Source organism: Camellia sinensis, chromosome 4 (assembly GCF_055761805.1).
Source record: "Camellia sinensis isolate YWXY chromosome 4, ASM5576180v1, whole genome shotgun sequence".
Classification (NCBI taxonomy): Eukaryota; Viridiplantae; Streptophyta; class Magnoliopsida; order Ericales; family Theaceae; genus Camellia; species Camellia sinensis.
Genome location: NC_138964.1, coordinates 199,540,903 through 199,557,534, shown reverse-complemented (window position 1 = coordinate 199,557,534; position 16,632 = coordinate 199,540,903). Strand labels below are relative to the sequence as shown.

The window sequence follows — 16,632 nt, the reverse complement described above, 5'->3', positions numbered from 1 at the left end:
TCTGTCAGAATCTAGATACAAACTTTGGATCTTTATCTGATACTATTGAAACTGGAACACCATGGAGTCTCACAATTTCATTTACATAGATTATAGCAAGTTCATCCGCATTGTACTGAGTTTTCACAGGTAGGAAATGGGCGGACTTAGTTAACCGGTCTACAATGACCCATACAGAATTCATACCCCGAGAAGTCCGTGGTAGCCCTATAACAAAATCCATGGTCAGATGTTCCCACTTCCATTCCGGGATTGGAAGGGGTTACAATAATCTTGCTTGTCTCTGATGCCCTGCCTTTACTTGCTGACATTGCAAACACTTGGAGACGAAATCCGCGATTTCCTTTTTCATACTTGGCCAGCAAAAATTTTGTTTTAAATCCAGATACATCTTAGTGCTTCCAGGATGCAATGATAATCTCGAGGCATGTGCTTCTCCCATCAATTTCTGCCTAATTCCTGACACATTGGGAACACATAATCTACCTTGGAATTTGAGTACTGAATTCATCAAATTGAATCCCGATCTCGGTTTTGTCTCTAGCTCATCACATATCCTCTTCAGAGTTTCATCCTCCATCTGACGTAGTTTGATTTCTTCAATTAATGTTGGTTGGGCCATCGTTGCTGCTATTATGGCCTCCCGTCCATGCACCACAAGGTTAACATTCATTTTATCCAATTCAACCAATAACTCTCTTTGTTTTGTAGGTAAATTTGCCAAATTCCCCGTGCCTTTCTAGCTTACTGCGTTTACAACTGTATTGGCTTTACCAGGATGGTAATGGATCTACACATCATAATCCTTAATAAGTTCCAACCACCATCGCTGTCGCATATTCAACTCCTTTTGCATAAAAAGGTACTTGAGGCTCTTATGATCAGTATAAACTTCACAGGTAGTCCCATATAGATAATGCCGCCATATCTTCAAAGCAAAGACCACTGCTGCCTGCTCAAGATCATGTGTGGGATAATTCTTTTCATGGGGTTTGAGCTATTGGGAAGCATAAGCGATAACTCTTCCATTTTGCATAAGTACACAGCCAAGTCCTTTATACGAAGCGTCATTGTAGATCACAAATCCATTGGTTCCAGACAGTAAGGCAAGAACTGGAGCTGTAGCTAACTTCATTTTTAATTCCCGGAAGGCAGATTCTCGTTGTTCTGACCATTCAAATGCAACTCCCTTTTGAGTCAGCTGCGTAAGTGGTACAACGATTTCGGAGAAATCTTGAACAAACCTCCTATAGTACCCGGCTAATCCCATAAAACTACGCACCTCAGTTACATTGGTAGGAGTTGGCCAATTCACGATCGCCGCAATTTTGTGTGGATCAATAGAGACTCCTTCCTTTGTTATTACATGCCCCAAAAATGCCATCTCATGTAGCCATAATTCACATTTCTTCAGCTTTGCATACAGTTTCTTTTCTCGGAGTATTTGAAGAATTAAACGAAGATGATTCTCATGAGCTTCTGCATTCTTCGAGTAAATAAGGATGTCATCAATAAATACCACTACAAACTCATCCAAATAGGGCTTGAAGACACGATTCATCAAATCCATAAACGCTGCTGGTGCGTTAGTGACTCCAAAGGGCATAACCAGAAATTCATAATGTCCGTATCGAGTTCGGAAAGCTGTTTCTCGACATCATCGGCTTTGACCTTTAATTGGTGGTATCCGGACCGTAAATCTATTTTCGAAAAAATTTGTGCCCCATGTAGCTGGTCAAACAAATCATCGATCCTGGGTAATGGGTACTTATTCTTGATTGTCACTTTATTAAGTTCCCTGTAATCTATACATAATCGGAGTGTTCAGTCTTTCTTTTTCACAAACAGAACTGGTGCACCCCAAGGACAAACACTCGGACGAATGAACCCCTTATCAAGTAATTCTTGTAACTGAACTGTTAATTCCTTCATCTCAACTGGTGATATTCTATACGGAGTCTTAGAAAGGAGTTGAGTTCCTGGCACCACTTCAATTGTAAACTCGATTTCACGATCTACTAATTCCCCCGGTAAGTCTTTCGGAAAAACATCCGGAAATTCACAAACAACTGGAATCATATCAGTACTCTCATTCCCCACTTGCCTCTCCAAAACACCGCATAGATACCCCTGACATCCCTTCTGAATTAGTTTACAAGCCCTTACTGCAGAAAACAAATAAGGTGGAGAAGTCACTCCATGTCCCTGAAAGATGAATTCTGATTGTCCCGGAGGGTGGAAACTAATTTGCTTAGTCAAATAGTCAATTGTTGCACAATAGTCACTCAGCCAGTCCATTCCCAGAATAACATCGAAGTGAGTCATGTCAAGAGGCAATAAGTTGGCATATACCCGAATATCCCCAAGTAGGAGTTCACAAGCAAAATATACAGAAGTACATATCATAGAGTCTTACAAAGGTGAAGACACACATAACATATAAGACAATACTTCCTCAAATTTATCTAAATTTTGAGCAAATAGTTTTGACACAAAGGAATGGGTAGAGCCAGAATCAAACAATACATGAGTAGAATAATCGTGAACAATAAATGTACCTGACACCACTGTTACAGCATTTTGAACATCTCTCGGAACTAATGCAAACACCCTGCCTTGTCTTGCGGCGTCTTTATTGTTAACGGGCTTGGCAGCTCACTTGGTGTTAGGAGCTGGTGTAGACCGTGCTGAACTTGTAGCAGCCCTATTGCCATTTTGTTGATTCCTTTGAGGACAATCCTTTACCAGATGACCCGTTTTGCCACACTTAAAACATGCTCTCGACAACCGATAGCAAGTCCCATGGTGTTTCTTTCCACATTCTGAACAAACAGGAGTTGAGTCTGGAGTAAGGGTGGAAGTACTAGAAGTCCCTGAATTTTGTTTCTTGTTTGGTGGGGTGATTAACCCCTTTGATACATGAATGTTCTGCCTCTTTCCTTTCCATTCCGAAATTCAATTCTAAGCAACAATGTTTCCCTCTGCTATAACAGCCCTCTCCAACACATCAACATAGGTGGGTAACGTCAACATGTTAACTCGGTCAAGGATAGCAGTCCGTAATCTCACTTCAAATTTCCGTGCTTTCTTATAATCCGTGTCCACCATATGAGGTGCAAACCGAGCTAGTTCTGCAAATTGGGCTTCATACTCTGTAATGGCCTTGTTCCCTTGTCTGAGAGTTTAAAATTCTATCACCTTCTTATCTCGCATACTTTGGGGGAAGTACTTGTCATAAAAGAGTTCCAAGAATTTGTCCCATGTTAAGCCATGATGCACGGTTCTCGTAAGCATCCACCACCTCCGCGCTTTGTCTTCAAGAGTGAAGGCAGCAAGTTGTACTTTTTAGGCTTCGGTACAAGGGAAAACTTCAAACAACTTTTCTATTCCCAATACCCATGCTTTAGCTTTCATTGGTTCTATTCCTCCTTTGAATGATGGTGGCTTCATCTTTTTAAATTCCCTCGTGAGAGTGACAGTTCGGTCCTCAGGATGAAAATCTTGTACCACAGGCGGAGGTATCGGTGGCGGTGGCGGCTGTGGTTGTTGCTGTTGTTGTCGTAGAGTCTCCGCTATTTCCATTATCATTCTCTTCATTCTATCCAACCGTGAAGAAGTAGAATCATCTGGGTCTTCCGTTCTTGTTCTCACCATATTCTACACGACAATCAATTACAATATACACAAGAAATATACAATAGACATGGATCATAATCATTAACATTAGTAGATTACATTTAACGTTGCCATCAATCTTTCTATATGCATTCAGAATATTATGCATGATGCCAAAGTCTTTTCTAGACATCCTAAGGCTCAATGGATTCATGTGTGAGATAGCAACTCGTGTTCTGATACCACTTGTCACGCCCCAAACCTGCCCCTAAAAGTTTGGGCATGACCACTTTGGAACAGACACAAAATTTAGTTTACATAACATATGGGGCCTAAGCGGAAGCAATTATCATCATAAATAGTATCCATTGAGCTACCACTAATATGCCAGGATCACAAACATTGCATCAGGTAGATAAGCATACAGTGAACATACACCTGGGAATCAGTTATGTACATACACATGCACAGACCCAGCCCCATGGTTGGGCGTATAACAAAAGCATTGGTGAAAAGAAGGTTATACATATTAATTACATTAACCAAAAGATTAAGAACCAAACTAGGGGTTATTAAGGGATCCCCACAAAATGCACAAGCTTCTTTACATTGCTTGACCCAAAGGAATGTCCAAAGCTGAACTAAGACCGACCTCCAGGTTGATTGCCTATAGAAACAGACATAATACAAGGTGAGCCAAGCTTAGTGAATAATAGTACTCAAACAATTCAATGATTAAACTTGAATTATAATTTACATAAGTGCAGAGGATATATAATTAAGCTTATTCTGTAAATAATTTCAGAACGGCCTTGGGCCCAGATTTTATACAGAGCGACTTGAAGCCTAGTAACATATAGAACGGCCTTAGGCCTAAAGGGTTTTACAGATTAGCCTTTGGCCCGACAGATTTCACAGATTGGCCTTAGGCCCAACAGATTTTACAGATGGGCCTCTGGCTCAACAGACTTTACAGATTGGCCTCTGGCACAGATATCAACAAAGCAGAGTGTTTCCAGAGTTTTACAAATGTATACAGATTTTCCAATCGTTCATAAAGGCGAGCATAGTCAATTTTCAAATAACAGAGCGTTAATAATAATTATTAACCATAAGCAAATGTGCTACTATAGTACTATTACTCACAATGCTGTGGTGAAGCGGCAGTCCCTTCCGGTATATGCCCTACATACACGTGCAGTTCAGAAATTAGTTCATTTCCTGATTTAAACATTATCTGATTCGTTTCGCTACAAACGAATTTACAAACATTGAAGAGGCATCAAATACAGATTTTAATAACACCATAGGGTCAAACAAGTGAAATAGAGCAGACAAAATTTTCTAGCATGGGCCGTACATGCGGCTGTGAGCCCCGCATGTGCGGCAGTGGTTCCCGCATGTGTGGCTGTGAGGTCCCGCACGTGCCTTTTTTCCAGTAGCCTCATCCCCAAAATCCCCTGCTTTCCGCACGTGTGGCGATTCTGCCCAGTTTGCAGCCCGAAATTCCAACAAAAACCCCTCTTGGTAAATATATGGCAAGGCCCAAAATAGGTACATTTAATACAAGAACATGGTTCAAAATCACATAAGGATGAATCACAAACGTACTTGAGTCCTGAACTACTTTGAATTCACAATCACAATCAATTACAATCCAATTCTTTCATGTTGATGGCCATCATTAATTTAGGAACAATATATATATATATATATCACCATGTAAGTTCAACTTGGAAAACAAAGAATAAAGTATAATTTCCCCCACATAGCTCAAATTAACCATCAAAACAAACAATGATAAGTACAATTTTCCAATTAAGTAAGTATCACACACAAAATTTCCACCACAAACCCTAGTTCTCACAATTGAAGGGAATTTTTACACATGTTCAAGAAAAGGCTTATGTAAAGTAATTCTTACGTACCTTGGGTCAATCTTTACAAACCCTCCCATTCTTTTTCCTTAAAGAACTTCTCCTCTACCTCTCAAACCCTCTTCGTCTCTAACTCTCTCTCTCAGGAGATATTTGTATAATGGCTCTAAGTCAAATGTTTAAAGAACATGGATATATATATATATATATATATAAGGTGAATAAAGACGAAATTCAATCAGTTTAATGGTTATGAATAAGATTTTCACAGAAAATCCTATCATGATCTAAAATTTGTACTGAACTTAAATGTAAAGTCAATTTCTGCTTAGCAAGTCTCTAAGACTCTCAATTTCAGATCGGAACATCACAATTGTAACAAATACTTCCCTTCTTAGACATATATGAATTTATATTCATAAGATTCACCCAACTAAGTTTAATTTCCCAGGGAATTTCACAGAAAGCACATAAATGTACAGAGTAAGGGATTTATAGCATACCAGAAAACATATACGAGGGTCGGGTTATTATAGGTTTCTACACTAGTTCTGGTTATTGAGCATGGCGCGGAGGATGTATTTTTGTCAGGATTTACCCTAGTTGAGGCTCGGGTTGTACAGAATATCCGAGCTGTTGACGAGGGGCTATACATCAGTGCACAGTCTGTCTACCTTATGAACAAGCTCTAGCACATCCTCGAGATGGGATTAGGGCGAAGTGGCCGGAAAGGCGTTGCAGCATCGGCTGAAGTGCCACACAACCCATATACCTTTGGCCTAGGTTGTTTGCTTACCAAGGAGGGTTGGGTGAGGAAAGCGAGAGAAATGGCTGGAAGAGCCAAAGCCAAGCAGGCCGGGAAGCATTATGAATTAATGCATTGACCTATCCAGGGGACCCTGAACGGACGCTTTGTCCGGGAAAGGGAAGACATCTCATTCTGCGGCTTCCCAGAGCCATGGCTAAATGCAGAAAGGCGGTGCTTGCTGGGATTTGAGATTTTCTTTGACTTGCAATTGTTCGGGGATGATGTTACCGAAGAGCAGACAGACTTACCAGCTGAGGCAGAGTAGTTCAAGGAGGAGGATTCCGAGAGCATACAAATTTAGATGAGGGTAGCGCTGGCTTGTCTCCTCGCAGATCCTCAGATCGTACCAGAGTGCTTGGGGGATAACTTCTCAGTTTTCATGATCAGGAATGAAGCGGTTGTGGGCCCACCTTCGGACATTCTTAATGCATCCATCGCACCCTCCCTTGTCTGGCAATACGAGGAGGCTTTTTATTGAGTAGCACCGGGTCAGGTAGTGAGCCGGAATCAGATTCCACCGAGCCTGTGGAGTCGGAATCAGGTTCCAGCTCGTCTGAGTCTGAGTCTGGTATTCTTGGAAATGATAACCCGGATGCCACTATCCTGTCCAGGTCGTCTTTTTCTTTTTCCTTTGAGTCTATTGTAACAGAGGAATCAGGCGGACTGGATGTTATTAATGAGAATGGTACGGTTGTGGCTTCAGAGTACTTTTCTGTGCCTTTAATTTATTACATTAATCAGGATTTTCAAAATTTTGATGAAAACGACAAGGAAGAAATTCCTCCGGTTTTGCAATATTTTCTTGATCAAGAGCATAAGAGGTTTGTAAAACTGTTGGTTGATGAAATCACCACAATTAATGTTGGTATTGAGAAGGACCCGCAGCTGGTCTAGATCGACGCAGGAGCGCGAGCGCAAGCGCTTAGTCACTTTATTAAAAGATTTCAAAGATGTTTTCGCGTGGTCCTACGAAGACATGCCTGGAATCGATCCTGAGATTGTACAACACCGGATCCTTCTTGACCCAGAGGCCCGACCTATTAAGCAGAAGCTCCGAAGGATCCCCTCGGACTGCGCTCTGAAGATCAAAGAAGAGGTCACCAAGAAAATTGACGCAGGGCTGCTGGCATCTGAATACCCTACTTGGTTGGCCAATATAGTTCCGGTGCCAAAGAAAGACATCATAATTCGGGCATGTGTGGACTTTAGAGATTTGAATAATGCCAGTCCGAAGGATGACTTTCCTCTGTCGCATATCGACGAATTAGTGGACTTGACTACTAGGCATGCGCTGCTCTCATTCATGGATGGGTTTTCAGGCTACATTCAGATTTTGATGGCCCCCGAAGACAGGAAGAAAACTGTTTTCACCACCCTGTAGGGAACCTATTGTTATAGGGTGATCCTGTTTGGACTGAAGAATGCTGGGGCTACGTATCAACGGGTTACGACCACGATTTTGCACGATATGATCCATAAAGAGGTTGAGGTGTATGTGGATGACATGATTGTCAAGTCCAAAGAAAGAGAGGGCCACTACACCACCTTGTAGAAATTTTTCCAACGGATCAGAGAGTATCGGTTGCGGCTGAATCCTCAAAAATGTAAATTTGGTGTTATAGCATGGAAAATACTGGGGTTCTTGATCACACAAAGGGGTATCGAGGTCGATCCTTCGAAAATCAAGGCCATCTTAGAAATGCCACCACCAAGGACTAAAAAGGAGGTGTGAGGCTTTTTGGGTAAAGTGCAATTCATAAGACGATTTATTGCAAAATTAACCTTGACTTGTGAACCATTGTTTGGTCTTCTGAAGAAAGGAAAGAAGTTCCAATGGGATGACCGATGCCAAGTTGCTTTCGAGAAGATCAAGCAATACTTACAGAACCCACCTGTGTTGTCGCCGCCAGAGTCGAGGAAACCGTTGATTCTGTACCTATCAGTGATCGAAACAACAATGGGCTGCATGCTTGCACAGGAATCTGAGGATAAAGTGGAGAAGGCTATCTACTACTAGAGCAATAAAATGTTGGATTATGAGACCTGCTACACTCCGCTGGAGAAGGCTTCTCTAGCCTTGGTATGGGCAACCAGGAAGCTGAGGCACTACCTGTTAGCTCACTCTATAATACTGGTTTCGAGATTAGATCCCATCAAATATCTCTTCGAGAAACCGGCACTTACGGGTAGGCTAGCCCGTTGGTTGCTTCTGCTTTCTGAATTTGATCTGAAGTACACGACGTGCAAGTCAGTGAAAGGGAGAACGGTAGCGAAGTTCCTAGCCGACCACCCAGTCAAAGGGGATGAAGCAGTTGAGTATCTATTCCCAGACGAGGCCATTCTACATGTCGAAGAAGAGACTTGGACGATGTACTTTGACAGAGCGTCAAACCAATACGGGTATGGGATAGGGGTGTTGCTGATAGCGCCCGACAATTCTTGTATATCTTTAGCATTCAAACTCCGGTTCAAAGTGTCGAACAATGAGGCAGAGTATGAGGCATGTATTGCTAGATTAGAAGCCGCCCTACAACTAGGGGCAAAACGGTTGGATGTTATCGGGGACTCGAACCTTGTTGTATCTCAAGCTAAAGGAGATTGAAAAGTTAAAGAAGAAAATATGAGAATTTATCACCAGACCTTGGACGTTCTGATTCCTCGGTTTGAGAAACTGAATTTCGCCGATCTTTTAAGAGAGAACAATAGGTTTGCTGATTCATTAGCAACTCTATCTTCTATGGTAGACATCATTTTCAGAGTCCGGATGCGTCCGATCATCATTGAACAGAAATTTGTGCCGTCCTACCAGCTGATTGCTGCCATAGATGAAGTATAAGATCAGAACCCCTGGTATTACGATGTCTGGAACTTCTTGAAAAAGGAAGCGTATCCACCAGGGGCGAATGCTAAAGATAAGAGGGCAATTCGAAGAATGGCTGTTCAGTTCATCGTCTGCGGGGGTAAACTGTCCAAGAGGGGTTATCTCGGGATGCATAAGCTATGTGTTGATGCTGAAGAATCCAAGCACCTAATGGAGGCCATCCATGGAGGAGAGTGCGGAGCACATATGAGCGTGGTGATGCTAGATTGGAAGATCCTTAGACAGGGTTATTATTGGCCATAAATGTCAGATCCATGCAAACCGCATGAACATACAACATGACTTCACCGTGGCCGTTTTCAGTCTGGGGGATTGATGTAATTAGGGCTATCACCTCAAAGGGGTCCAACGGACATGAGTATATTCTGGTAGCGATAGACTACTTTACGAAGTGGGTTGAGGCCCAATCTTACGCGGTGCTGAAGGCATCGCATGTCGCTAAGTTCATGAAGAACAACATCATCTGTCGCTACGGGGTCCCGAATGAGATTATTTCGGATAATGGTTCCCACTTCAAGAATGAGGTGATCGACTTGTTGGAGAAATACAACATGGCTTTTCATAAGTCATCTACATATTGGCCGCAAACCAACAGAGCAATTGAGGCCGCCAACAAGAATATCAAACACATTCTGCAGAAGATGGTGAAAACCTACAGGGACTGGCCAGATAAGCTGCCATTTGCTCTTTGGGGCTACCAGACTTCAATTCGAACTTCTACTGGGGTAACTCCGTATTCCTTGGTCTATGGGATGAAGGCTGTTATGCCTATCAATGTTGAGGTTCCGTCATTATGGGTATTGGCTGAGTGTCAGATAGCTGAGGCAGATTGGCAGCAAAGCAGGTTCAAAGAACTCATTCTCTTTGATGAAAGAAGGCTGAAAGCATTGTATCATGCCCAGGGTTATCAACGAAGAATTGCCAGGGCTTTCAACAAAAAGGTTACGTCCAGGAATTTGAAAGTGGGGGATCTAGTGCTCAATGACAACCAAGCTCCCATCCATGACCCTAGGGGCAAGTTCAGACAGAATTGGACTGGCCCTTACATCATCAAGTCTATCTGGTCGGGTGGAGCTGTCATTCTGATGCCTTTAGATGGCCTAGAGTTCTCCCAGCTGATCAACATGGACAAGTTGAAGAAATACTTTCCTTGAGTGGCTCGCTAGGCCGAAAACCCGAAAGGGCGACCTAGGCAAAAGTCAGAGCATGAAAAATTTAAAATTATAAAAACTGAGCTCGCAAGGTTGAAAACCCAGAAATGGCGGCCTCAGCAAAAATTGGAGCGCAAAAGGAGAGCGTTAATACACGAGTGAACCTCAGCCGAACTACGAAAGGCTTGATTCCCATCTTTGGGATACGTAGGCAACTTTATTATGAAGTCCAGCCATAAACACTTCCCCAATTAACTTTGTCCATGTGATCATGTTGGTCATCTTTGCCTTTTCTACATTCAAGAGCTCGATTGTGATCTCCAGTGCAGTGCTATTCAAACTAGGGGCAACTTTCCAGTTGATGGGATCCGGGTTTATACATCTCAGTGATAGATCTCGGGCGTGTCCAGTTGTGATCCATATCGAAAATGGTTTTGAAAAGTTTTAATAAAAGTTGATTTTGCTCAAATTAATCTTTTTACGACTTAGACCATTTTTGGACCAAACGGAAAATTTTCAGTACCCACAATCTTCAATTACATTGATTTCGGTACAGAGTTCTCCTACTCTTGAATACAAATTGAAGTTACTTGTTATTACATTCATAAAGAAAACTTGAACGTACTGATTAAAGCATTGATTAAAGCAATAAACTCGGGGCATAGTCAAGTGTCCCTGCGTTCCCTCCCAGAGCTTGTGGAAGCCTCTGATGCCAAAGAAGGCCTAACCTGCACCTCTTTATCAAGCCAAGCTATGTACTCATCAAAGAGGATGCAGCTGAAAGTGGTTGTGGGGGTCAGAAGCTCTCTCGTCCTCCATGTTGTGGCATACCGAGCTAGCTGTGTGCCTCGGACTAGAAATGTGGCAGGGTACTCTATCCCTTCTTCCGTACAAGTTTGATCATGGCCAAAATTAGCGCCGGAATTGGAATGGGAAATAAAAGACACAGTGTGTCAGGCTGATCAACTGAATGCCCGGCCGGTGAGACATTTTGTAACTCATCGCTGACAGATTGAGCCAAGGGCAGCGCCAAGCAATGCTGATAGCGGACAGACTGCACATCCATTTGCAACACCATCCTTCATCAAGAGCATCGACTAGTCGCTACCGAAAGAAATAGCTGCGAGCTAAATATGTTGGACATGAGTCCACAACCTTCAACTTATCCATCAACCATATCTGGGGACGGATGAAAAATGAGAGATTAAAGAATATAGAGGTGTACGTGGAGAGAAAAGGGTTTTGAGAGAAAAACAGAGCTTGAGGGCCGAGTGATGTGAGAAATATATGTGAGATAGGGTAGGAAACATTACCTGCAGCAGTAAGGGACTCCCCGCGAATCTAGTCGTCTCCCGATGATGGAAGGCATCCAAACCCATCAATGTCTTAGCTAGCGCCATGGCAATACAGTTTTTGCCCTCTTTTAAACCTTGGGCAACCTCAATCAAATAGATGCTAGAGCCTCTGAAGCCTGGGGCCAGCAAGAAATGAGACAACATGCACAAGCAAAGCGCATGTCGCCGAAAAACTTGCCAGTGATGATCGGCGCGGTCACTGGCATCAGAAAATCGACGAATCAAGCTCGGGATGTCCAACTCTCCATCGTGAATCAAAGACTGGGCGTCATGCAAAGTGAGCCTGCACATCCGTCCTAAGGCTTGGATGTGGTCGAAGCAGAATTGGGGTAAGATCTCTTCATCGCGTTCAGACTCCATGAACGATTGGAAGTCTTCGAAAATGGGACATATCTCTTGTCCACCAAAGCTAAAAACGTGCGTAATCGGATTCCAACACCTTGTCGCGGCATGAAGGAACGGAAAACGCAGTGGGGTGCGGCTCAACGTGAATAGTGCATTTATTCCGAAGCCCTAGAAATTCAACTTTTCCGAGCCATCCAAGTTAGCAATCCAATTTGTGAGGTTTTGGACAAGAAATGCCTCAATTTGGTGCAAAAACAATGTTAAAATGGAGAAACTATGAAGCTGTGGCTTTTGTAGAAGATAAGGTGTTAAGTGGAGGACAGGTGTCAACAATCTGGACACTTTCTACATTTATGGCCGACCAACCATCTTTAGTAGTCGATCGGCTAGTGTTGGTTGCCGATGGCCATTTCTTGTGGCCGATGGCCTTCTACTATGGCCGATGGCCTCCCCTTTTGTTCTCTGAGCTGTCCATGCCTTGGGAGTGTTGAGAACTTATGTCTTGTTCCACTTCAAGTGCTTTTTTGTGACGATTTTGTGAAGTCGTGCTTGTGTTACTTCAATTTGTTTATCGAGTTGTTGCATTTTTGTTTATCGAGTTGTATTTTGCGTTGTTTTTAAGTTCTTGTCTTTCTTATCCAGTTGTATTTACATTTGGTTAACATATCAAGTCCTTGTTTTGCTTATCGAGTTGTTTTGTTCTTTCAGTTGTCAGTTGGTTCACTACCTGATTAAGGCAATGTAATTCGAATGTGCAATTTTCAAACAAAGTTCAATCTCATTTACATGATGTGTGACATAATGCGATGCGATGCGATGCATAGAATACAAATGTAACACTTTTTCAATCAAAAAGCTATTTTCATTCCATCATGATTTCATTTTGCAAAAGTACAAAGCTTTAAAGAAAATAAACTTTCCTAAGGCAGTACAATGTGCAAAAAATACAAGTAAAAAGAGAAATAAAGCAAAAACAAAACATCTGAAATCGGCGCCAGTCGCCTCAAAAGTGGGAACCCCTCCTCGCCCTCTTCTTCGACGAAGGCCTGGAACCACCGCCATCAGCTCCTCTGCCAGAGTTTGAACCCGAGCTGTCTCCAGCCTCATCTCCATCCTGAGATGACTCTGACTGTGGACTCAATGCCTCCTCGTCGGACTCATCGTCATCTGGGGCAGGCGCCTGCGAACTACTTTCGGAGTGAACACGCCCAACTTTGCTGCGGGTGCGCGCTGAAATCCCTTGTCCCGCTCCCCCTGCCGCTTGGGAGGTAGGCACTGAAGGTCTTGCTGAGGCACCCGCTGTGGCAACCACTGTGGTTGGTATCTAGAATGGGGCCTGAAAAGAACAAATTGGCAAATGCATTAGTTATGCTATGCGAATATGGTATCAAATGCGGTGTATGATTACAGTTTGTGAATGCTGTGAGCAGTATATGAACACCGTGAGCGGTGAATGATTACAGTGTGTGAATGCTGTGAGCAGTATATGAACGCTGTGAGCGGTGTATGATTATAGTTTGTGAATGCTGTGAGTAGTATATGAACGCCGTGAGCGGTGAATAATTGCAGTGTATGAAGGCTGTGGCCAGTATATGAGATGCAATGTATCGGTGCCGTGAGTGGTATATGAATTTGGTGTATCAAATGCAATATTGATAATGTGATGTGTCAGATCAATATGGAACAGATTACAGAGGGTTTTGGGACAGAGGTTGGAACTTACCGGAATACCATAAATACTGAGCAGGTCCATGCTCCTCTGCATCATCCCTATCACCGAAGCTGACAGTTCTAGAGCCTGCCCAGTGCACTCTATCAAAGCCTGCAAAAGTGCTGAGGTAATTAGTAATCTGCAGTATATCAATGGAAATGAAATGAATGAACAGAATGCAAAGTATAGCATATACCGAGGTCGAGCCTTGAACTCCGACGAGCTCATGATCAGCCGGGGGAGGAGCGATAGGTATCTGATAAATCTCTCCAGCCCGTCCTCAACATGTCATGGTAGTGGGTAGGTTTGGCCACTCCGCCCTTTGTCTCCTCCGGGAACCACTCCTACCATGGGCCTAGGTCGCTCTCGGTGCTCCCACTCCTCCTGTTGGAGCTGTAGGTCTCTCTCTCTCTCTCTCACCTCGGCGAACACTGGCCAGAGGCGGCTTGAGATATGTCTCGATGAAGACGGTGTAGTCACCCTCGAGCCTGAAGAAGTCAGCATCTCAACTGATTATGTAATCAGTCGTCTCCTGTAGGGTGTACGTCGATGTATGCCTCATGTACGAGGGAGGCAGCATTGGGACTATCTGCTTAGGCAAACCGAGCCTCTGCCGCAAGAAGCACTCTCCCAAGTACCACGCTTGGTAGACCAGACCCTCAAGCAAAACCTAGAATCAGGCAGTCTCCCGAGTGCCCATGTACTGGTCTCTAACTGCGTCAGGCAGCACTGCCTAGGGCTGCCAGGTGATCTGCAAATGACAGGATATACAGGTTGTTATCTGCTATCGAAAGTGCAATATGAAGCAAAGCTCAAATGAACTGTAAGGTTTGAAGTACCTCTGCTGCGACTACAGTGTCAAAATATCTCGGAAGAACAAGAAAGACTCTCGCAACCTCCACTCACATCTCCTATCATACCGATGTGAATATGGAACCATGGGGGGCATCTCTACCTCCGGCTCTGGAGCAAGTCTAGGGAAGTAGGCATATACCCACAACTACAGAATGTGAAAGGGCAATAGTGAGTATGTTTATCAGTAAAGCAGTATGCAGATAAAGCAGAAATCAGAGAATGGTGTGTGGTGTATTGTGCAGTGTATGCAGTGTATAGCCAGTGTAAAGCAGATTGCATGTTATGCAGTGTGTGCAGTGTATAGATAAAGTAAAGCAGAATTGTAAAGCAGAAGAGAAAGATGTACCTCCTAGGCTCGCCAGTAGCCTCCTAGCAGGTGCCCGCTCCGGTGAGATGAGGAACTCATATATCCATACAGTGTGGCCAGGCCTGTGCCGCCACAGTCATAGCTCCGGATGTGAGTCACATCGACCAGTGCGCTTAAGAGGTAGAGGCCAACAGTGTTCGCCCGATCGGCGAATAGAGTATTGCCCAGCATGAACATATGGAACCCCCGAGCGTAGTGCTCGACCTCCTCTCGGGTCGTCAGTGTCTGCTCACTGAACTGGTCCGCGAACCATGAATATCTCACGAACCCTGGTTGGGAGAGAGGTGGCCGAATGCCGAGTAAGAAAATCTGGGCAGCATCCCACTCGCCCTTGTTGGTGTCGAAAGGGATCGGATCATCCCCTACTCTGATGCCGGTGAGCATGGAGAAGTCAAAGGAAGTCATCGTTATCTCCCCTGCTATAGAAAGGTGGGAGGAATCTGTGGTGTCCCACCACCTCTCCACTAGCGCGCCTAGGAGAGGCCGACTTGCAGTGAGGCGCAAGAGTCCCATGCAAAATATGCCAAAACCGGCCTGATCAATGATGTGGCGTACATCATCGGGTAGCTCCATATACCAGTCGCGTGCAATGGTGTTCCTATACCCACGAAAGGCATGAGAATCTCCCTGTGTTCAAAGACAAACAGATGCGAAGCAGTGTCAGCAATACAGTATATGCATGTGTTTAGAATTGACATAAATGCAGTGTGTGCATATGTTCGGGTCGACATAGGTATCACGTATGAATGTGCTCAGGGTGAACTTGGCATGTGATGTACAAGTGTGTTTAGGATGATCAGATAAAGAGCAGTATTGGCTATCCAAGATATATGACCTATATTACAGAAAGTAAAGAGGAAGAGCATACCTCAGCAGCGCCATAGGATAAGTGCGACTCCGACTCGCGTAGCAAGAGGCCCTCCGGAGCACCTTATGCAAAGCTCCTGAACTGCGAATACTGTCGGGAAGCAGCATGTGTACGTCGGGATCGTACGTTGCCAGGTCGAAAGGTTGAACACTGAGCGGCAAGGGCTCGAACTCGGGATCCATCTCCATCCCTGGAGGAGCCCCACCCTCTGGAATGTCATCCGCTATCTCGAGAAGAGTGAGAAAATGGTCGAAGGTATGGAAAATGGGCAAGAATGCCAAAAGTCAACTGAAAGTCAACTCCGAGGGGTGAAAAATAGAAGAAAAGGTCGAAATGCGGAAGAAGGCACGGAAACCAAGGGTAACTCGGGGGAAACAAACCCCAAGTGATGGAAATCAAGAAAGAGGCACCGAATACACTTTCCAATCGGTTCAAAACGTTGGAAACAACGAGGGTTTTGCGAATCGAAAGTTGTGGGAGGTTTGAAAACTTGTGTAAGGCTTGGATCGAAGGGGGGGAAACGATCTAGAGAGAGAGAGGGGAATGTTTTTCGGTAAGGGAGAAGTGAATGAATAGGGTTTAGAACCCTATACTTAAAGACCCGAGGCAAATGGATAAAACTGCCCCGAATCTGCCACTTTTGGCCGATCGGCCAAATTGTTGGCCGATGAGCATGTTTGATGGCTGATGGGTGGCCGATGGCTCCCCCTTGTGGTCGATGGACCTTCAATACCCTTGTTTAGGGTTCTTCTGTTGATTTTTACCTTCATCTCCCAAGAAAATGCAAGAAAATACACTT

At 43.9% G+C, this 16,632-nt stretch overlaps 1 protein-coding gene across 1 annotated transcript; it reads right to left on the bottom strand.

Annotated features, from left to right (window-relative positions):
* Positions 1 to 790: 790 nt before the first annotated feature.
* On the bottom strand, positions 791 to 1,384 carry LOC145824372 (putative mitochondrial protein AtMg00860). The gene is made up of 2 exons (XM_082924014.1): positions 1,043 to 1,384; positions 791 to 952 (listed from the first exon to the last, which is right to left on the bottom strand). The coding sequence occupies exons 1-2, from the start codon at positions 1,382 to 1,384 to the stop codon at positions 791 to 793; spliced, it is 504 nt and encodes a 167-aa protein (XP_082780140.1).
* Positions 1,385 to 16,632: the final 15,248 nt, after the last annotated feature.

Bases quoted from the DNA above. Each gene is read 5' to 3' on its own strand.
- LOC145824372 (XM_082924014.1), bottom strand. From the start codon at position 1,384: ATGGCATTTTTGGGGCATGTAATAACAAAGGAAGGAGTCTCTATTGAT. The intron at 953-1,042 runs GTACTTATGCAA...GATCTTGAGCAG, and splicing joins CGTATAAAGGACTTGGCTGT to GCAGCAGTGGTCTTTGCTTT.